We start from the raw sequence: 21761 nt of genomic DNA, 5'->3' as shown, positions 1-21761 counted from the left end.
CTTGCATGAGAAGGAAAGGCCAGTTGTTTCATTTGGCTGGAGGGTGGGGTACACATGTGGTACAGGAGCAGGAAGGTAGCTTGTACTTGAAATTAGCACAGAAAGGTGGTCAGCAGTCAGAGGTCAAAAGGGCCTTGAATGCCATGTGTCACGCTCAAGTGTTTGGACTGTATTCAGTGGGCAGCCATGGAAAGATTCTCTTAGTAGGCAAGAAAGGCCACGGGGTGACTGGGGAGGCAGTTTTGGCCCCTCCCAAAGTCTCCGTCAGCAAGCTTTCTTCCATTCTTCGATGTAGACAGGACTTTTCCCCAAAACAACGTACAGGGCTCTGTGCACTCCGCTTTAGGTGGAGTGTTTTAATTCCCGTTTTTTTCAAACAGATGCTTCATAAGCCTAAATACATGGGAACTCCAGGGCCACACCCCTCCCTCCCCTCTCTGCCACGTGCTCCACAATGAGACATGACCACATTTCGATCACTGGTCCAGAGTGATCAGGCATCTTCTTTCCAGCCTTGGAGACCTGGGGTATCTCCACGTGGTTGAGGTTTGCTGAGGGGCTATTGATAAAATGTGTATGGATTGTTTTTTAATGTGGAGGTGAAATTGGAAGGAGAGGAGGCAAGTCATGGTTTCCCATAGCTGCTGCGTGAGGAAGGGCCCATCTCTGCCCCAGCACTTTTCTGAGGGTCATTCCTCAGTGAGTAGGGGCCTGCTCGGCCTGCTCCCTATGACTTCTGGGAATGAGAGGTCCAGGGCCTTCTGCAAGCTTGCCCCAGGCCATGCACAAGGGTAGGGCAGAGAACTCTAGGCTTCTGACATCCAGGCCGTTGCCCCTCATGCCCATGCACAGTGTCCAGCTTTGAAATCAAGCAAGCACTCTCTGAGGGCCTTCTAGAGGCCAAGGTCATTGGAGGGTCCAATGCCACCCTGTGTCCTGAGATTCAAGCAACAGTGGGAAGATGTGACACATGAGCAAACTGTCTAGCAGAGGATAATCAACTCACCGAAGTCACAGCTAGGAAAGGGACAGTCTCCAAAGGCCCAGGCACTTTGCACCACTCAGAACCTACATGGAGTAGCTGGCTGAGTTTAAGGTTCAGGGATTTCCTCACTTCTTGTGGTTCTCTTATGGTCAAGAGTCTGTGGGTGGGGCCTGGAGTGGTCAGGCTGCCCCTATAGTTTTACCATCAGAGCACTGCACAAAGATGCTGAAATCCAGCTGGCAGTCGCTGAGTCCTCTGCCCGGGGCCACAAGGACGCTACATCCCCAGGAAGAGGAGATGGCAAATAGTCTTCATCTTCTGAGTCAACTCCACCCTTCGTGGTGACGCCGAGCACTGTGTTGAGAAGGAATCTGAAGTCATGTCTGGGGAAGAGTTCTGCACTCAGGGATTTCTGTCCTGGATGGGGGATGGGGCAGTGGCGCCCGCAGGGAGAGTATTTGCCATTTTGCTATCACTGCTGTAAGCTGACACCTTCTGTGTCAACACACAGCCCAAAGGAACCCAATGCCTAGTCTTGGCCCAGAGGAGAGGCCAAACTCAGCCTTCCCAGGGTGTACTTTGCTGTTTATTCCCGAGGCATGGAGTGTGGGCAAGTTCAAGAGGGTTAAGGATTCTTTCACGTTGTAAGTCACGATGTGATACATTTTGAAGAAAGCAGCAGCATCAATGAGCACAGCATCGTGAAGCCCCCTCTTCTTCCTCTGCTCGTGTCTGGTGTCTTTCAAGCCCCAACCGAAGGCTGATTCCCCCATGAAGACCTCTGCTTGCTCTTCCTTCCAAAGTTTCTCTTGTTTTCTCTGAGCTCAAAGCTCTTGGTTTGCAACTCCCCCAAACGTCTATCAGACTGTTGTCTGGGACTTTAGGAATAGACACTTCCCTACATGGGCCCTTTTCCTCCCGACCGCCACTCCAGGTAAATTGGGTATTTCTCTTGTTGAAATTGCCAAAACCACGCTTCCCTTTCAAACGACTGCTTATTCACAGTTAGCAAAGCACCTTCCTCCTGTTCACACACTCACTTGACCATGTCAGTCGGTAATTGAGAAAATGGAGGTTTACAGAGAGGGCAGAGACTTGCCCAAGGCCACTTGGCCAGCTCTCTTTTCTCCAAATCCTGTCTTCTCACCATTGTCCCATTCTGGAGACCATGAGGTAACAGAGTTGCCAGAAAGGGAAGGGGGCAGGGACCCAAGCCTCACCTGGAAGTCCTGTCTTCCCTGTGTTTCCGGGACCAGGGCCGCCACACCAGAAGACTGCCAGAAGAGGACCAATGAGGGGAGAGGGAGGATGTGGAGCAGATTACGAGCAGGTGGCTTAGCCATTAGGCTTCCTGGGTGACCTTGGGCAAGTCCCTTTCCTTCTCTGGGCCATGGGACCTCCTCCTCTGGGAAGTGAAGGTTTGGGCCAGGACCTCTGACATTTTAAATGCAAGGTTTCTTGATGTGCACATGATGGGGACAGGGAAGGCACAGAGTTTAGGCCTGGGTGTGTCTTCTGAGCCTGCTCTCCAGGCCCCCCATACCCATCTGGTGATCCTCACCCATCACCTCCCATCCCACAGGAAGTGCTGTTTCAGGGAATCTTGAGAGACTGGCTGAGGGGCTGACGTCAGATCAATCAGTTGCTACCCCGGCAAACTGCCTGTCAGTTGCTCAAATTTATTGATTACTTACTGGGTATAGAGTCCACGTGTTGGGCACGTGTGCTGTAGGCAAGAGGAGGAAGCAAAGTGTAAAGCCAGAGAAGCCACGCAGGCTCCAATGGGGAGCGTAATCTGGCCACCTCTCCAACCCTCCATCCAGCCATCCATGTAGCAAACAGTTCTGGATCACCTACTTTTTATGCAGCAGGCCCTGTGTAGGGACTATGGGACAGGGGTGGGGAGGCAGGGGGTAAAGGAGGCAGAGGCCACCAGCATGGTTGCCAGGTATGACAAGAACCCTCACAGCATCAAATCACTAAGAGACAGGGGACCCCGGAGCAGACGTCTCTCCAGGCAGGTGACAGAGAGAGTCTCAGGCCTAGTGACGTAAAGGTTTTGTGTAGCTAGCACCGAGGTTCTCTGCAGGCCCCACTGCTTCCCATTTATTGCCTTATACCTGGTGGGACCTGCCTGACCCCTCGAGCAATGTGAATTTGCCATCCACCTTAGGGGAAAATGCCAGCATCGCAACGTAACAGGACTGCTTTCACCAAGGAGGAGAGTTGGGGGAGGGGGGCAGAGACAGAGAGCTCTGGGCTGGGCCTAGGTAGGCTCATCTGGGCTCCCCAACTGCTTGCTTGTGCAACGGAACATGTCCCCTCTCTGAACAGCGGCTTTCTCTAAAATGTCCAGGGAAAATAAAAACCAGTGGTTTCAAATCCTATTCTTCCTCCTCCCATCTCAGAACCTCAAAGACAGCAGCAGGGTTCCAGAGATGACCCCAATTATTTCCAGTAGTAAACTGGTTATCACACTTATTTCTAACAAATGTGTACCCCCTGTTTAAACAAATAGATTTAATACTTACTTGAAAGATAAAGGGTAATGTATACGTAGGTCTCTGACGAATAAAAATACATTGAGATGTAACTGGCATATGCACTATCATTTGTGTGAATAATTGCAAATTGTTTGATAGAATCTTTGAAAACATCATCAAGTGATCTGAGACAAAAACTTGGAAGGGGTTCTTGGTTGGTGGGAAAGGGGGGCACATCCCTGAAGGCCTTTCAGGTCCAAGCACCCACCCACAGATGTTGTCTGTGCAGTAATGGGAGAAATCCTGGAGGAGGGGAGTGGTGGAGAGCTTTTATGGAATGTCTTCTGCTTAGCAAACGCACGCTAATCAGGTTACAAACAGCTCACAAACCCAGAGGTAGGACGGTTACGGTCCTCATTTTACAGAAGAGAAAATAGGCTTGCTCGCAGAGGTTAGGTGCCATACCGAGGTTACTGAGCTGGAAGGTGGCCAACCTGACACTTGAACGCCGGGGCGGAACGGCTCCAGAGCTAAGGGGTGAGGTGGGAGAGGTGACTCGGTCCCCTCCAGGCGCCTAGCCGCCAGGTTCCTGGCGATGGCACAGCGCAGGCGCCGGATGACTACCCCAGACTGAGAGGGTGAAGGCCCCGGGGCTTTGGGGTGTGTCAGGCGGAGGATCCCCCAGGCATACTCGGAATAGTTGGGTCACCCTGGACCGTGGGTGACAGTCGTCTTCCCGAGCTCCCCCAGCCCCATCTGGGGTCCTGGCGGCCCGCCGAAGCAACGGGTTGGGCTGGGGCCGGGGGTCGGGGCGGAGGAAAAGGCCGGCCCAGAGCAGAAATAGGAGAAGGGAGAGGGGGAGGGGGGAACGCGAGGGAAGGAGGCGGGGAGTCCTTCCTGGGGCAGGAACCCGGGCCCCCCTAGGCGGAGCTGGCCCGCAAAGCGATTCCGCAGATGGAAGGAATTAAGTGGGAGGGGGAGGGTCCTACGGTGATAGCGAGGGGAGGGGGGGGGGCGGGAGCCGTGTGTGTGTGTGTGTGTGTGTGTGTGTGTGTGTGCGCGCGCGCGCGTGTCTGGGAGGGGAGGGGGAGAAGACAAACACATCAGACTAGACGGAAATAGAAAAGACGACACACACACCACACACACACTTGGACAAACAGAACCACAGAAAAAGACGACGAGCCAGACAGAGACTGGGGCACAGGAGGTATTCGTCCGAGAGAGAGCGGAAGACAGTAAGAGAAAGGAAGGAAAAAAGGACAGGAGAAACGAGTAAAAATGAAGTAATCGCAGAGGATTTGGAAATAACGAGAGACCAAAGAGCGCGGAGCAGAGCGAGAGCAGATTGATTAGGCCGGGGCTGCCCTGAGCTCCCGAAGGCTTGGGGAGCCGGGCGGGGTGGGGCCTGGGAGGGCACCGCCCACGGGCGGGCCAGCAGAATACTGCAAACGCGGGGGTGCCTTATTTCTCCCCTCGCGCTGCCCCACTACTCCATATTCAATGAGGCGGCCAATGGAAGGCGAGGACGGTGCAGAAAGGGCGGGGCCTCCGTGGACCCCACCTCGGGAGCGGCCGCCAGAGGGGTCAGCACTGAGGCAGATAGCGGATCGCGGGGCGGGGCGGGGCGGGCGGCGCGGAGGGGGCGGGCCCAAAAGTTTCCTGCCCAACTTTCGCTGCCTCCTTCCTCCGCCCGCGCGCGCTGCGGCCGCAGTCGGGGGGAGGCGGCGGCGGCGGCGGCTGCGGGCAGCGCGCTGGGCGCACGGCACTGGGCGATCGCTGTCGGGGCTCGGGCGGTGGGCAGTGGGCGCAGGCTCCCCGGTGCCCGCCCCTCCGCTGCGGAGGGGGGGGCGCGAGCGGGCGGCCGGGGAGGGGCCGGCACCGCCGCCGCAAAATGAGCCTGCTGTCGGCCATCGACACGAGCGCCGCTTCGGTGTACCAGCCCGCCCAGCTGCTCAACTGGGTCTACCTGTCGCTGCAGGACACGCACCAGGCGAGTGCCTTCGATGCCTTCCGGCCGGAGCCGCCCGCCGGCGCCGCGCCCCCTGAGCTGGCCTTCGGGAAGGGCCGCCCGGAGCAGCTGGGCTCGCCCCTGCACTCCAGCTATCTCAACAGCTTCTTCCAGCTGCAGCGCGGAGAGGTGGGTGCCCCCGCGCGCCCCCGCCCTCCGTCGACCGCGCGGGGCCTTTTCCTATCCGCCCCGCTCTTCCTGGCCTGGCCCGGCCCGGCTCCGTATTGCCCGGCCCTGCTTGGCTTGGCTTCGCTCAGCTCTGCCAAACTCGCCGCCCGATGTCCCCGGGGCGCCGGGAGCGCGTCACCTCCCGGCTGAGCCCGGCTCGGAGCAGCTCAGGCGCGGGCGGGGCCCTCTTGCCCCCTCTCCCAGCCTGGAGCGCCCTGCTCAAAGGGGCCCGGGGGGAGTCCCGGCTGGGCGGGGGGCTCCGGATTCTCTCCAGACAGCCGGGGCGCGGCCAGGGCGGAGAGCCCCTTCCAAGTGTCCTTCCCACGCCCAACCCCACCCCCCTCTTGGCCACCGCTTGCTGGGACCGGGAGTGCAGATTCTGCTCAGAGCTCCTCGGCAGGGGCCTAAAATCTTGTCCTCCGCCGACCTCGGTGGTGGCCGACCCAAAGGGCACCCTGGAGAGCAGGGCTTTTCCTGCTGTTCTTACGCAGGGACCCCCAGATACATCCTCCGGCTGCTTGCCCTCCCCCAGCCACATAGGAAGTGGTTTTTGAGGGCTTGACCCCACAGACTGCGCTGTCCCCCGCCCTCCCAGCCTGGAAGGAAATGAAAGGGAAATCCTCTTGAGCTCTTGGAGGGGGGCTAGCCAGGGGGAGAGGTTTCAGCTGCCCAGTGCCTTCTCCAGAAACCTGGGACGGCTGCTTTGCAAAGTCTGCCTGTTGGGGGGATTCAGTTACAAAGTGGAAGGGGCAGGGCATCTTCCCCAGCCAGATAAATACACAGATTGCCAGGACCTCTGAGCCTCTTTTCAGGGGTCATTTCCAGAGCTTTCCTAGATACCCCTCCTCTGTCTCTTCAGCTGGGTTCCTCCTCCTCCCCCAGTCCCATTTACTCATACCTCTTTTGGGAATTGCAGATACCCTTCTGTGGCCTTCACTCATCCTTCTTCTGGAAGCTCTCCCTGCAAAAGTGCAGGGGGGAAGGGGTGGAGGAGAGGACACACTTGAGGGTTCCTTTTCCTTCTAGACCCGAGCACAGCAGTTAGTTTTAGGAGAGGCAGGGTTCTGAATGGGTCGGGGAGAAGGGCCTGTGTATGCGTGAGTGTGCTGGGGACAGGAGGGGGAAAGCAGAGGGGCTCCTTTTTGGTCCCATAATGTGTTCAACTCTGCCAGTACCGACTAGGGAGGACATGGGCATATAAAACGCTGGCCTAAGGCCTAGAGGTGGGCCAATACCAGGCGAGCTGAGACGAGGATTGGTTGGCCTGTGTTGGGCCAGTTGGGCATAGTCGCGGGAGGTGAGTCTGAAAAGCCAGCCCTTGGTGCCAGGCAAAAGCATTTGTATACCAGAGCTCTTTGTAAACTATAGAGCACGCTCTCCACGGGAAGAATCATTCTTGGCTGGGAATCTGTCTTTCTCATAAGAGACCTTGTCATCTCTTCGGGGAACTGGCTTCGGTGACCAGTGACTTCGGGGTGCAGTTTGTGGATGTTTCTTCAGTGCCTGGGTCTTTTTAGTTGTTATTTCGCCAGACATTTGTTGAGTGATGTGTGGGCCCTTTAGGAATCAGGAACAGGCCAGTGGGGGCCCCAGATTAGAAGACAGATGAGATGGTACAATTTGAAAGGTAGGTGATTTCATGGGGGTGCTGTGGAAATCCCAAGGGAGAAGGGTGATCATGACCCACATGACCATGACCTCTCACCTCTCACAGGTCAAGGGGGGGTCCCCAATCGGCCTTGAGAGGCCTCCCTCTGTTTCTACCATTGGTGGCTTTCTTCCCCAAATGTGGGTCTCTGCTGAGAGGCCTGGGAGTTTGGGGGCCATCCAGAGTCTCTTGCAGGAGTAGGACATTTCTCTTGGAAATGTCTGACATCCAGGATCCCAGCTGGATCTCAGTGAAACCCGTCTCCAGTCACTTCACTACTACTCACCTCGGGTTCCCCGTGAAGCAGGATATTCCTTCTCTGGGACAAGTGTAAAAGCAGCTGGTAAAAGTTATGCAAAGCAATGGTGGAAAAGAGTCTCTTATGACCTGACTTTGGGGGAACCCTCTGTCTTTCTTGGTCTGGGCCTCGGTTTACCCATCCATTGAATTTAGTTTCTGCTGTCCCTTGGGGTGGTCTACGTGGGATTTGAGAGAGATGCAAATAGACAGGTTAGAGGGGCTTCTCCTACACTCACAGGCCAGTGGCTTCCTTAGAGGGGCTGGAGGTCTGTGCCTGCTGACTTCCGGAAGGCTTTCTTGGCTTCGGACTCACTCATTCTCACCCCTCACCCGCTTCACCTCCTAAACCCTGTTGGAGCCCCAGCTGTGTTCCTGGGCTTTCCTGTGTCCAGGGCTTAGCCAGTGACCTAATATGGCTCCAAAATAGCAACTGGCAGAGAAGGCATGAAAAAATACCCCCCACCTGAATGCCACCAAGGGGCTGGTTGGAGAAGAAGCAAATCATGGGCAGGCCAGAGGGGACTCTATGAAGGGACCCAGGGACTCAGGAGCATCGCCATTCTGTGCAAGGCCTGGCAGGCCTGGTGGCAGTGCCTGCGGATGTGACTTGCATGCTGACCGCTGACCACGGCCTGTCTGCACCAGTCCCTGTGCCAAGAGCCCACCCCCTCCTGCACCACCCCCAGGCTGCTCCCACCACAATAGCAAAACACCATGAATGCAGCTGGGATTTGGGCGGGGGGGTTGAGGACATGGGGGCACAGAAGCCCATTGTGCCCCTGGAACCTCAGCTCTGGAAGCTGAAGATAAGCCAAGGGTTCTGAGTGGAACAGTGGCCCTGGGAGCAGAGAGAGATGGCAGAGTTCATGTACAAGTCCAGGAGCGGGCACCAGGAGGTGACCTGGGCGCTGGTGGGGGCTCTTCAGCTTCTCAGCTTGTGGTAAGGATGCCAGGCCAAAGCAGGCACAGGCACTTTGGGGCAGTTTTTTAAAAAGGCCTCGGTCTAGAGTCTGGGCCCTGTGCACTTCGGTTCCAACCCCTGATCTGTAGCAACAACTATATGTCTTTGGAGGGAGACTTCTGAGGCTCCTGGCTGAGCCCCTCCTCTCTTACCCGAGGAAGGAGGGCTGTTCGTAGAGGGAGTGGGGGTTGGGTGGCGTGGGGAGATCTTCCTTGCCAAGTTTAGCCTGGAATTTAAATTCACAGCAGTGTGGGGGCTGTGGGACTCCACCTCCAGAAATGGGGAGGTACCCCTCCTTGCTGAGCATTAGCTCTTGGGCCGCTCAGAGGGATGTCCAGAACCCCTCCTAGGTAGTCCCTGTACCCCCTCAAGAGGAGATCTAGCTGTCCCCCTCTAGGTCAGAATCCTAGAGTGGCCATTATCTTTCCCTCTTCCTCCAGGGAGAGATAGATGTGGCCCTACAGTCAAACGATGGTTTGTGGAGGCCAGGGGCAGGGCTTTGGGGTCAAATACGTTTGGAAAGCAGAGCGGCCTGTCCTTCCCTTGGAGACGCACAGTGTCCCCCAGCACCATGAAGGCTCTGAGAAAGCCCCGTGGTGTGAAACTTGTTCACTTTCCTTCAACCCAACAGTTCCATCACTATTTGACCAGAGAATGCTTTCGGCCTAGAACCTTTGATAGCGTTTTTCTGAACACCTCCCGGCTCAGGGACTGCTCTGTTGAAGGACATCTCTTCCAACCCTTAGGAGGTTTTGGCTGTTAACCCACGCCCTCCTCCTACCCCCACCTCGGGTTCCGGCACTAACTTCTGCGGCACCAGAGACCCCCCCCCCCCCCCTTCACTGCCCTGGTCTGTCCACTGGAGTTTGGAGGTCAGCAGTAATGCTGTCACAAGACTCTGTGGACAGGGCTTCAGCCCTTCTGCAGACAGGGCTGGCTGTTAGGCCCTCAGAGGAGCACCTAAGGTGTCCTGCTTTAAAGGGCCCCCAGGTCTTGACAGTCTCCTGAAGGTTTTGTGTGTCACCTGTGCTGCCCTGGCAAAGCCACATATCTGTGTGAGGATGGAGTTTGTCTCATTGGGGCTGAGAGTGGGCTTCTGGGGCTGCTCTTGGTTCCTAGCAACGTTTGTGGCCTTTGTGTGCGTGTGGTGGGGGGAGGGGGCAGCACCAAGTCCTGGGAGGAGCTCTGACTCAGGCAAGGAGGACCGTCATCCGAGGGCCTGTAGGCTGAGGTGGCCTGGCCCTCCCTCCATCAAATTGAGTTGACTAGGCAGGCCTGGACTCAGAGGGGAGGCCACACCTTGTGGACCTTCTGAGTCAGGTGGGAGGGAGGAAAGCAGGCAGGATTAGTAATTTGTAATTAGCAGAGGCAGAGGGCCAGGCCCTGTCAGCGCCGAAAGGGGGGCCTTGAGGGGAAGATGGTCCCGAGTAGCAATCCCTTACTCTTGGGGAGTGCTTTTTTCTTGGCATCTCTTTTTTCATAGCTCCCATTTTACAGGAGAGAAAACAGGCCTGGAGAGTCACCCAGCATGTCAGTGGCAGAGCTGCGTCTGGAACTCTTCCATGCTCCAGCTACAATTGTCCCTTGTGGCTCATCCTGCTGGCTGTCACCTCGATCATTCTCTGGGCCCCAGTGCAGGGCGGCCAGTCTCCAGAGGCGTTCTGTCAAGCCACAGGGCCTCTGATATTCTGTCCCTGATCCCGAACCTTTTGAGCAGTGGTAGGCATTGGTCACGGGTACCAGGTTTCCTGCCGTGTCCCTGCTCCAGCCGCTCCCCAGAAACCGAGCACGGGGCTCCCTGAAGCCATGACGGAAGTCCAAGGGAGCCCTGGCTTGCGAGAGTCAGACGATGGACACGGAGCATTTGGCCACACTTTTGTCTCATATCATAGCCTGTGCGCAGTGTCCCCCTTGTCCAGGTGGGGAAAAGGCTCTCCAACAGGAGGATGGGATCACTGATCAGGGGATCAGTGACAGCACCGGGGCCCCAGCTCAGGTCTCAGGAGGCTTGATCTGCGCTGTGTATATGTGGGCGTGGGTGTGGTGGTGTATAATCTTTTATTCTGTCCTCCTCTGGCCATGCCGGGAAGCTTAGTGCAGATGCCAAGCTTTGCCCTGGGTCTTGCCTGCCTTCAACACCTTGGCAGATTCCAACTTCTTTCTGGTGCACGTGGCTGCCCCTTCTCCAAGAGGCTTTCCCCAGCTGCCACGGGGCACACATCTCCCTCTGGCTTCTGTGGCCCGTGGCAGACACGCCGTGCGTGCTTCCAGGGAGGCGTGTCATGACCATTGCTATTGCTGAGGGACATACCCTGTACTTGCGTGTGTCTGGACAGCTACGTCGTCAGCACGCTTCTCGAACCTGTAAGTCCTAGCAGCCGATGCTCAGGCAGCGCCTGGGACTTACTAGGTGCTCGGTCACTGAGTGGATGGGTGGATGGATGATTGGCATTGCACTTACTCCCCCTCTCTTCCCTCTCTAGACCTGTGATGATGTGCGTCCCCGTACCTCATCTCCTGTTCCACCTTACAGGGGAAATGTTTATGGATTTTGCTTGATTACTTGGAAAGAGCTGACTTGGGAGATTGTAAAGCCCTGTCGCTAGAGGTGTCCGAGCAGAAACTTAGGTGTGCTCATGGTTCCTTGCCTTCTGTGGTAGTGGATCTCTTCGAGAATCGGAGACAGCGCGAGCTCTTCTCCTCGGCGCGGGTGCCCAGAGCACAGGCATGCGGGCACACACAGACACGCGCCCTTGCGTGTGATTTCAAGATCATGGCACCCACGTGCCGACAATAGATCTCAGATCAAGGCCCCCTTCTATAGAGGCTGCAAGCCTCGGTGGTACTCCCAGACTGGCTAAATATTAGGGTGCCTTTCAGTCCTTAGGTTGTCAAATTCATGCTTTCTGTGCTCATTCCACGAATGTGTTCTAGAAGTGAGAGACAGCTGGTCCCCAGTGCTTACGCTCTGGCTGCACAGAGTGCATATGGCTGCAGAATGGGAGCACCTCTCAGGTGAGCAGTGACCTGGGCGGGAGCAGGAGGGACCAGATGGGGAGGGAGGGTCTTCCTGGGTCTTTTCAGCTGAGCCCTGCTGCCACTGTGCTCCTCCCTCTCCAGGTCCTTTCCCCGTTTCTCTCTCCCCACTCCCCCTGCCAAAAAGAGCATGGACTGTTTCCTTAAGTGAGAATCTTTCACTGAGCTCTGGCTGTGGACAGGGATTGTGTTTTGCATGCGTGGGTGAATGGGCCTCCGGGAAGCCGTAGCGCCCTGGGGGTTTCTGGGTGGGGGGTTGCTGCCTCTGGCATGGCTAGGCCTGCCACCTTCTTGGCCCACAGGTCAGCTTCGGACCTTGGAAACAGGAGCAGGTCTGGGCTCTCACCATACCCGAGAAATCTTTAGTCAACATGTGAATTCACTCTCCCATTGGCCAAGTCCCCATCCTATCAACAGGTTGTCTCCTCTCCCTGTTCGTGTGGGACTCTGGGGGCGAGAGCCCCAGACAGACCCTGGGGGAGAAGAAGTGCAGATCCCCTTGGAGAAGGGGCGGAGTCACTTGTGAAATGAGTGGTTTCTTGTGTTAAAGACAGGGGTGTGAGTGTGTACGTGTATACGTGTGTTTTCATGCACGTATCTGTGTGTATGGAAGCGGGGGATAGGGGTGGCTTTTGGGGATAAAAAAGCAGTTGTCTAGCTGTTGAAAGAACCCCCACAGAGCTGGGGATTAGGATCAGAGAGTCCCCCCACTTCAGGGCCATCTCTGGCCTGGGAGGGGCAGGACATCCTCGGATGTTCCCCTTCTCATTGCCTCGCCCTTGCCCATCGCTGCGTTGTTTTCTGTGGGCATGGTTCCATCTCTGCTGGCTGTTTCTCCTCTCTTCTCTGCACTGGTTTCCTCTCCTTCTAGGCTGCCTTTGGAAGCTTCTATGCACTTGCCCTGACTCCTGTTTGCCCCCTCCTGCTAGGCCCTCTTACTGTCCTGGGGGCTGGGAGTGGGGAGTCAGCCCTGGAAATCCTTGCCTCCACCCCCGCAGAACCCCCAGCCCGAGGACCTAGACCCCTCACGTAGCCCAGAAAAGCTGGTGTCTCATCTTGCCAGGGCCAAGAGGCTTGACAGTACGATGTCACAGGGCCAAGGAGAGTGGTCCACACCTGTTCTTTTCCTCTGGCTCTCCTTAACATAGGAGAAGTTAAGCCTTGGAGGCCATGTGGGAGCCGAAATATAATAGGCCAACTGATGTTGAGAATCTCCCCTTAGCCACATGGTGGCTGTTTTACCTTGAGCGAGTTACGCAGCCTCTCTGAGCCTCAGTGTCCAGCTCCGTAAAACGGAGCCAATAATGCCCATCCAAATGGTGTTCTTGCAGGTATAAGAAAACCAAGAAAGGGAAAGGATCCGGCCGAGTGTACGAAACAAGCAGGGTCAGAATAGATTTTAGCATCTTCCCCTCTGTTTTTCTGCAACAGCCATGCCAGAGCCTTGGGGAAGTTCTAGCAATGGGCAGAAGCTGGATGCTCTATCCCCCAGATATGGTGTGAAAACCCCACCCTACCTGCTGGCTGCTGGGAGGAGGGGGGAGGGAAAGGTGGTCTCTTCCTCCAGGATGGTGATCTGGGCCCAGAGGCTTCCACTCAGCACAGTAGTGGGGCTTCCCTCAACCAGTGCCCTGAGCAGCTTAATCTGGGGTGAGAGTGCCTTTCACTTTGTCCATGGCAACTCGGAGACCCCAACCTATATCTCTAAGGTGTTAGGACATCCATTACGTCGTCTGTCAGGTGGGGCCCCCTGGCCCTTCAGCGCCTGTGATTATCTGCACCCAGGACAGTTGTAGGTATGAGAAGCGGCAGGAACAGTCTGGAATCTGGGGTGATGGGACATTGCAGAATCTTTGCCTTTGGATATGCCCAGCCTCGCGGGGAAGCGAAGAGACTTACTGCATGAAGAGATTAGAGAAGGACCTCAGAGCTCCTTCAGCCAAGGGCAGCTGAGTCATGGAGTGATCCCTACCAGGCCTAGTCCTGAAGGACAGGGCTATGGCCGGGAGGTCCAGGAGGCCCTCGGAGGAGGCAGGGCGTCTCTCAGGAGCACCTCAGTCTGTGCTTTTCACACTGTCCCGTGGAGCCCAAGGCCTGAGTAGGAGGAGGGGGTGGGTTCAGGGCCACACCATTAAAGTTATAACCAGATTGGGAGGCAGGTCCTGGAGGAGGTTTGGATGGACACAGAGAGGGCATCCTGGGGGTGGGGATAGTAAGTGCAGAACTAGAGGGGGGACAGCGGATGCCCCGTGGGACACTGGGGCTGTTTGGGAGTTAGGGGCTGACTGACGAGGGGCTGCTCCTGCCGGGCCTTGCCCTCCAGCTCCAGGCAGCAGGACTCGGAACAGGTGGGCCCACGGCGACTGAGTGCCGTCTGTGTGCGGGCTCCGGGGGTGTCTTTCAGTAGCTGGTGTCTGGACCTTAAGGAAGTAGGACTGCAGGGATCACCAGTGTTGCCCGCCTTCCCTGTTCCATGTTGCATTTTACAGACGGGAAGCCCAAGAGGCCAGGCCTCGCTCCGCAGCCGGAGGGGAGGGGACAGCGCGTGTCCTGGCCTCTGCTCCATCCAGTCGCCATAGGCTGTGGAAGAGGCAACTCGCCTTTCACCTCCACGGCCCCAGCTCCTTGGGTCTTTGGAGAGGAAACAGGTTGCAGCCTCACCCGCCCTTTCAGCCAGCCGGCAAGCAGGACTCCTGGCCCTCAGGCCTGGCTGTGTGCCCTCGCCTGTGCCCCTGGGCCTCTCTGGGCCTCAGTTTCTCCATCTGGAACACGAGAGTGGCCGAGTCAGCTGCCTGCTCTGTCCTTTCAGCTCTAAGGTGGTGTCATCTTGAACCGGGGCTGGGGGAAGGGAGCTGGAGCAGCCAGGAGGGCCAGGCCAGGGCACACTAGGGGTGAGAGAGGCTGTGAGGAACTCTGACCTCGCTTCTCTGACCTGGGGCTGCCGGTGCGACACAAGCTGTGAGCGCCTGAGCTGGTGGGTGGGGGGCGTCAAGCTTCCAGGGACGTGACAGGCTGCTCAGAGGCCTCTGGCTGCCCAGGGACACCCGCGGGGTCACCCGTGGGCAGGACGGTGTGGCCACAAACGGGGGAGAGGCTGTTCAGGGTGTAATTAATGCACTTTCTGGCACCCACCAAACTTCCCCTTCCTCTGGACAGTCTGCTACCAAAACAGTCCCGATTCCTGTGGACTAGCTTAAATCTCCTCCAGAGGGGGGTGACAGGGGGAGGGGAGAAAGAAAGAAAAGAAAGAATGGGGGTGGGGGAACGAAGAGGGTTGTTATTTGTGAAATTGCGTTTCCCAGCCATGAGGATGAGTCACACCATTTGGAGCTTGGAGTTTCTTGTTTGGATGAACTTTTCTCTGGGAGGCTGTGGTGATGCTGTTCTCCCTCAGGCCAGTTCGGGTGGGGAGAGGCCTCGAGTCAAGCTAAGGAGAGACCTCGGTGGTTGGAAAGTCCAGGTGCTCCCAAGGCCAGGTAGGGCTGGGCCGTCTGTACCGAACTGCCTGGGGGAGCTTATAAAAAGCAGATTTGGGCTGGGGGGAGGGGGAGCCGGGAGTTAGTGTTTACTGGGGAGAGGGTTTCAGTTTGGGATGGTGAAAAAGTACTCGAGTTGATGGTGGTGAATTTGCCCAATAATGGGAATGTATTTGGTGCCCCTGGACTGCACACTTAAAAAATAATTAAAACGGGGACGCCTGGGTGGCCCAGTCGGTGAAGCGTCCGGCTTCGGCTCGGGTCATGATCTCATGTGGGTTCATGGGTTCAAGCCCCTCGTCGGGCTCTGTGCTGACAGCTCAGAGCCTGGAGCTCTGGATCGGATTCTGTCACTCCCTCTCTCTCTGCCCCTCCCCCCCCCAAAAAAAATAAATGAACATTAAAAAATTTTTAAAAGTAATAATTAAAACGGTTGGCTTTCTGTAACATAGATCTTAACTACAGTAAAACAGTGTAGATTCCAGGCCCTTGGTCCCAGGTGACTGCCTTGGTAGGTCTGAGGTGGGGCCCAGTACTCCGTGTTTGTTAAAAGTTTCTCGAGTCATGCAACACACGTTTGGACAGACTCATCTAATCTGTAAAATGGGGACAGTGACTCACGGGATTGTGGTGAGCACCAGCTATCTTAATACGTGTAAAGTTTCCGGTACCCGGGACATTGTAAGTGCTCAGTAGATGTGACTGGTATCATCTAATCCCCTTGCCACTGGACCCCTCCCCGCACCCCTTAAGATTGCTCAGAATTGGCTCGCGCACCTCCAAGGATGGTGGGGGGGGGGGGCTCTGCCTCTCAGGATGAACCACTCTGTCTTGGCTCATTTGAGAGCTGGAGAACCACCCTCACACTGAATGCAAGTTTGCATGGTATCGTCCACCGGTCCTGGGTAGCACTGGAGCAGAGGCAGTCATCAGGAGCTTTTGAGGTCCGTGCTCAGGCACCATAGGCTGACGGCGTGTTTAGTCGCGCTGCCCTGGATGTGGTGTCTGTGTCTTTTTTCCCCCAGGCTCCAGTGTAAACCTACACGAGAGGGAACAGAGGCCCAGAGAGGGAAAGGGCTGGCCCCAGTCCACATAGCAGGGTGTCCAGGGAGCCAAGAAGAGTGGTGGCCCCCAGATGGCCAGGGCTGTGTCCTCTGGGGGGGGGGGTGCCAGACCCCCAGAGACAGACCCAGTAGGGGGGCTGAGGTAACGTCTGTCCTGGTTGGGGGGAGGGGTGCCTGATCCCCTGGGGCCTGCGTTCAGCTCATCTCCTTCCCTGCCCACACTGAGGCAACACAGAAAGGACTGTCCCCACTCTGGGCCCACATCTGCCCCGTCTTTGTAAGGGAGGCTGAGGCAACTTCCTCTCAGGGGCTCTCCTCCCCTGGCAGCCTGGGGACTTCTAGGAACAAGGCTGTCTTCCTATTAGATCCAAGGCTCCCCGAGGTCTGTAGTTCATTCCTGGAGCTCCTGATACCTGAGCTGGGGTCAGGGGATGCCCAAGCCCCATGCCCAGGTTTGTCATTGACCCTCCTGGGGAAGCTGCCTCCTTCCAGCCTCAGCCTTGCCTCGGGAAGGGGGTACCGTGGCTGTTCCCTGCCAGCCTCACCACAGGCCCTACCTTTGCTAAATTCCAGTGTGCCTGGCTGCCTAGAGCCCGTGACTCCTATAAATAGAGGCTGTATACACCAGGAGGGGGCCTGGGCCGTGTCTGCTTTGAAGCCAGGCAAGACATCTGGTTCCTGTCAGCTGGAGGTGGGAGAAGTGGGCCACTTCCTCCTGGGCTCCCAGAGGGCGGGCCTGGGCCGGCCCGAGGGCTCCCCGGACACAGTCTGCACAGGCCTCGTGCCACAGGAGACCAGGCAGAGTGCTGAACCTCAGTCTTCTCTTCTGTACAATGGAAACAATGCTGTAAGCTGATGCTCCACTTTCCTGTAAGAAGGGGATACTGACTCAGCTCAGAGATAAGTGATTTGTCTAAAGTTACGCCACCAGTAAGTGGCAAAGCCCCAAATCTAACAGGTTGCCCTCTACTACGCCTTCTTACCTCCGGGCGGTGTGTAAAAGAACTAATGCTAATCGTCGTTACCATCAGCAGCATGGACTCAGGGGTTCCTAAGTGCCAGGTGGGAGAGAAAGTGCTTTACATCTGTGGCCTCATGTTAGCCTCACAGAAACCCTGGGAGGTAGCTATCATTATTCCTATTTTCCAGACAGGGCCACTGAGGCCCAGAGTGGTTAACTGGCTTGCCAACGGAACTCAGGCTCCAGGCGGCCAGAGCCCAGGGGCAGCTAAAGAGTCAGTGTGAATTCACGAGTGTGTATGTGTGTGCACATGCCCACGGAAATTCGCCCTGAGGCCACGGCTGCAAACGAGTATGCCCAGGCCTTGGGAGCCCTCACAGCCTCTGTCCCCCACAGGCTCTGAGCAGCAGTATGTACAAGAGCGCCTCGCCCTATGGCTCCCTCAACAACATCGCCGATGGCCTCAGCTCCCTCACCGAGCACTTCTCTGACCTGACCCTCACCTCTGAGACCCGCAAGCCCAGCAAGCGGCCCCCACCCAACTACCTGTGTCACCTGTGCTTCAACAAAGGACACTACATCAAGGACTGCCCCCAGGTAAGGCCGCCCAGCTTCTGTGGGTAGAACAGTGCCCCACCCCCTACCCTGAGCCCCCTTCCACGAACCAGTGGCCACGCAGCCCTCTGGTCTCCCACCTTTTTGTCCCCTCTGGTATGTCTGAGGCAGGGCTGGCTGGTGTGGATGGGACAGAGCCCCAGCTTGAGCCTGCACCATCTAGCGAGCAATCTGGGTAAAGGGCCCCCAAATGAGGTTCTGGGCCTTCACGTCCCCAGTCTTCCTGCCAGGGTGGGTCCTGTTACAGTGGGGCAGGAGCGAGGCCAGCCGCCTCCTCGCAGCTCTCCCGAGAGAGACCCCCATCTCCTCACACTCACAGGGAAGGAATGCGGGCTCTGGGCCAGGAATCCAGATGTGCACCCCCTCCCCCCGACCCCACCTCTCCCGTCCTCTGTGGCAGTTTTCCTCAGTCTCTTGCCTGGGAGCGGGGAGCTGAGAGGGCCTTGCCCCCGGCTCTGTGCCCCCCAGGGTAGGCCTGGGTGAAGGCCTCAGGCACTGCAGGCTGGGCATATCTCTCTCTCGGGGTGGGAAGGGTGCCAGGAGGTGGAGAGTGTGGGGAGCAGCCCCTGTCTCCCACTCAGTGCTTCGCTGTGACGGGGCGGGTCAGATCCCACTCACGAGACGACCTTGGACTCTCTGACCGACATGGCTTTGGCATCTTGGGGAGAGAGGTTAGCGTTGTTTTAAATACGTTACAAGATGGTCCGTGATTTTTTTTCCTATTATTTTTCGTACTTTCTAATGTTTTCATAATGTGTATTTTTACTTTAATTTTACATATGTAATGGAAATGGGATCCTGGAAACTCAGAAAATCCATGCAGTCTTACCCTCCAGATGTTGGAAGCCTGGGGAGTGGCTGGGTGGGGCTGGGTGCCTTCAGACCAGTGGGAGGCCGAGACGGGCTTGTTGCTTCCTCCTCTTCTCAGAAACAGCCGTGCCCCGCGTTAGGTCCTTGCTGTGCAAAGTGTGGCCAGGCATAGCCACATCAGTGTCGCCTGGGAGCTTGTTAGAAATGCAGAATCTTTTTTTTTTATGAAAAAAATGTTTTTAATGTTTATTTATTTTTGAGTTAGAGAGAGAGAGAGAGAGAGAGGCAGAGAGAGAGGGAGGCACAGAATCCGAAGCAGGCTCCAGGCTCTGGGCCGAAGTCAGACGCTCAACCGACTGAGTCACCCAGGTGCCCCCCCCTCCCCACATAACTGCATTTTAGTAAAATCCCCAGTGATTTGTGGATACCAGTGATCTCCTCCTCCCCCCACCCCTGGTTAAGAGAGGCCCACCCCAGACCTTGCGGATGGGGGCCGGCCCATGACGGCTGTCCTCCAGACCCACCCTCCAATGGGCCCTGTCTGCCTCAGCATACACAGTAAGCCAGGGGCCCTTGGCACGAGGGGATCTCAGCAGAGGGTAAGGCCCCTACTCCCTAGAGGTTCTCTGGATGGGTCCAGGGGCAAACAGGCAGCTAAGAATCTGGTTGCTCCTCAAGGATATGCCCATGGCCCACCCGGGCAACGGCCCCTCGTAACTTCCCCAGCTGCGCCCCTGTGAGAGCACTCTCAGTCAGTCACCATACCTCATCATCTCCTGCCTACAGCCTTTGCTCACAACTACCCGGCATGTCAGGTCTCTCATTAGCCTCATGTTACGTGATGCTTTGTGTGAGTCAGGCACTCACACAGGATCATTGAGCCAGTCAGCGGAGGAGCTGGAATTTTCACCCCAGCAGGCAGGTGACATTCAGACCCCAACAGGGGTTCTTGGGGCTCTAAGGAGGTGTGCCTGTGCTGAGCTGGAAGCCTGGGAAAGCTTCCAGGAGGAGGGCTTGAGTGGGGTTGGCGGGTTGGTGGAAGAAGGGTGACCACTATCCAAAGGCAAGGGATGATGAGGCAGAGGTGGAGGAATGTGTGTGTGTGCACACGCGCGTGCATGCCCAACCCTCTCTCCAGAAGGCACCAGAACTCTTCTAACGAGGGGGCAGAGTGTCCCTGACCTCAATGTCAGTGCCTCTCGATTTCCAGCACAGTGAAAAACCTGGTTCTTCCTCTATATTCCTTTATCTGGATTGCACAGTATATTCACTTAGCCCCTGCAGGGCTCTGAACTCTACCTGCAGAAGTGGGAGTACTGCATCTTACAGGTTAGTAGGAGTACCCATTTTACAGCTGGACAAACAGAGTCTCAAAGAGGTGAAGTGCTGAGGAGAGGGCAAAATATACGTGAGAACCCCAGTCTTGGGACTTCAGTGCTCTTTGCTTTCTTGAGCATTCATTCCAACCCAGGCTGAGATGCCCAGGCCCTGTGGGGCCTCAGTTTCCCTCTTGAGCCGGTCAAGGCCCTCTTCCAGCTCCTTCTCAAACCGGATTCTATCAGAGACTCCTGCGGGCCTGAGGACCTCCCTCTACCTTTCATGAGAGTTTTATCATCTGTAAAGTGAAGCTGATGAGGACACTGACTCATAGGATTGTTGTGCAGATTCAAGGAACTAATCCATGGAAAGTGCTTAGCACAATGTCTGGCACACAGTAAGCGCTCAATAAATGTTGGTTAGCATTATTTTTTTTTTTTCTCCCTCGGGTCACAGTGGAGAGGTACCAGGTGAGGTATTTGGCAAGGCACTAGGTATTTTGGCAGGCTGGAATATAATTAGATGCTTCCCATCCCTCACCTGACCACAAGCTCCAGGGGCAGGTGCTGGCCTAGATTCATCTCTCTACCGCCATGCTGGCCCGAGATATCACACACAGGTGCTCAGTACAGGTCTTCTGGAATGGCAGAATGGGTGGACAAGGCTTTTGTCACATGGGATACTATGAGTTCAGCATATATAAAATATTTAAAAGTGGAATGGGAATGCTTGTTTTGGTAACACCCTTAGTGAGATATAATTCACATACCTTATAATTGACCCATTGAAAGTGGACAAGTCAGTAATTTTTAGTATATTCACAGAGCCGTGCAACCATTGCCACAAGCAGTTATAGAATATTTTTTTAAAAGGTCGTATTTTTTAAAGTAATCTCTACCCCTAATGTAGGGCTCAAACTCAGGAACCCAAGATCAAGAGTCACATGTTCTACCAAGTGAGCCAGCCAGGCACCCCAATTAGAGAACATTTTTTAAAGTTTATTTATTTAGTTTGAGAGAGACAGAGAGAGTTCAGGTGGGGGAGGGGCAGAGACCGAGAGGGAAACTCAAGCAGTCTCTGCTCTGTCAGCGCAGAGCCCATGCAGGGTTCAAACTCACTAACGGTGAGATCATAACCTGAGCCGAAATCAGGAGTTGGATGTTAGCCGACTGAGCCACCCAGGTGCCCCTCTACATCATTTTTGTCATCTCAAATAGAAACCTCATACTCTAGCTATCATACCTCCTGATTCCCCAACCCCTAGCAACCAATAATCTACTTTTTATCTCTAAGGATTTGCTTATGCTGGACATTTCACACAGAGAGAATCATATAATGTGTGGTTGTTTGTCACTGGATTCTTCCATTTAGCATATTGCTTTCAAGGTTCATCCATGTAATAGCATTTATCAGTTCCATGATTTGGGAAGTGTTCCATCTTGTTCTATTTTCTGGAAGAGCTTGTGAAGAATTAATATTAACTCTTCTTTAGTGTCTGGTAGAACTCACCTGTGAAGCCATCTGAGCTTGGGCTTTCTTTTGTGGGCAGATTTTTAAAATTATGAATTCAGTCTTTTTTGTGTGTCATAAGTCTATTTGGGTTTTCTATTTCTTCTTGAGTCAGTTTCTGTAGTTTGTTTCTTTATAGAATTTGTTTATTTCATCTAAGTTATTGAATTTACTGGCATACACCTGTTCATAATATTCTCTTATAATCCTGTTCATTTCTCTAAAGTTGGTTATAATGTCCCCCTCTTTTGTTTCTGATTCATGTAATTTGAGCCTTCTCTCTCTTTTTCTGTCTTTTTTTTTTTTTTCTTGGCCAATCTAGCTACGTGTTTGTCAGTTATGTTAAACTTTTCAAAAGACCAACTTTTGGTTTAGTTGATTGCCTGTACTGTTTTTTCTGTTCTCTATTACATTACT

General features: G+C 55.3%; 1 protein-coding gene across 1 annotated transcript in view; it reads left to right on the top strand.

Annotated features, from left to right (window-relative positions):
• Positions 1–5226: 5226 nt before the first annotated feature.
• The window catches only part of ZCCHC24 (zinc finger CCHC-type containing 24), a 63191-nt gene continuing 46656 nt past the window's right edge, over positions 5227–21761 (top strand). Inside the window, exons 1-2 of the mRNA XM_042907894.1 lie at positions 5227–5608; positions 17490–17690. Coding sequence (XP_042763828.1) covers positions 5363–5608; positions 17490–17690 — 447 coding nt within the window. The 5' untranslated portion in view covers positions 5227–5362. The remainder of the gene's footprint in view (positions 5609–17489; positions 17691–21761) is intronic.

Source organism: Panthera leo, chromosome D2 (genome assembly GCF_018350215.1).
Source record: "Panthera leo isolate Ple1 chromosome D2, P.leo_Ple1_pat1.1, whole genome shotgun sequence".
In the NCBI taxonomy this organism is placed as follows: domain Eukaryota; kingdom Metazoa; phylum Chordata; class Mammalia; order Carnivora; family Felidae; genus Panthera; species Panthera leo.
Note: the sequence above shows the minus strand (reverse complement) of the source record. Positions and strands in the feature narration are given on the sequence as shown.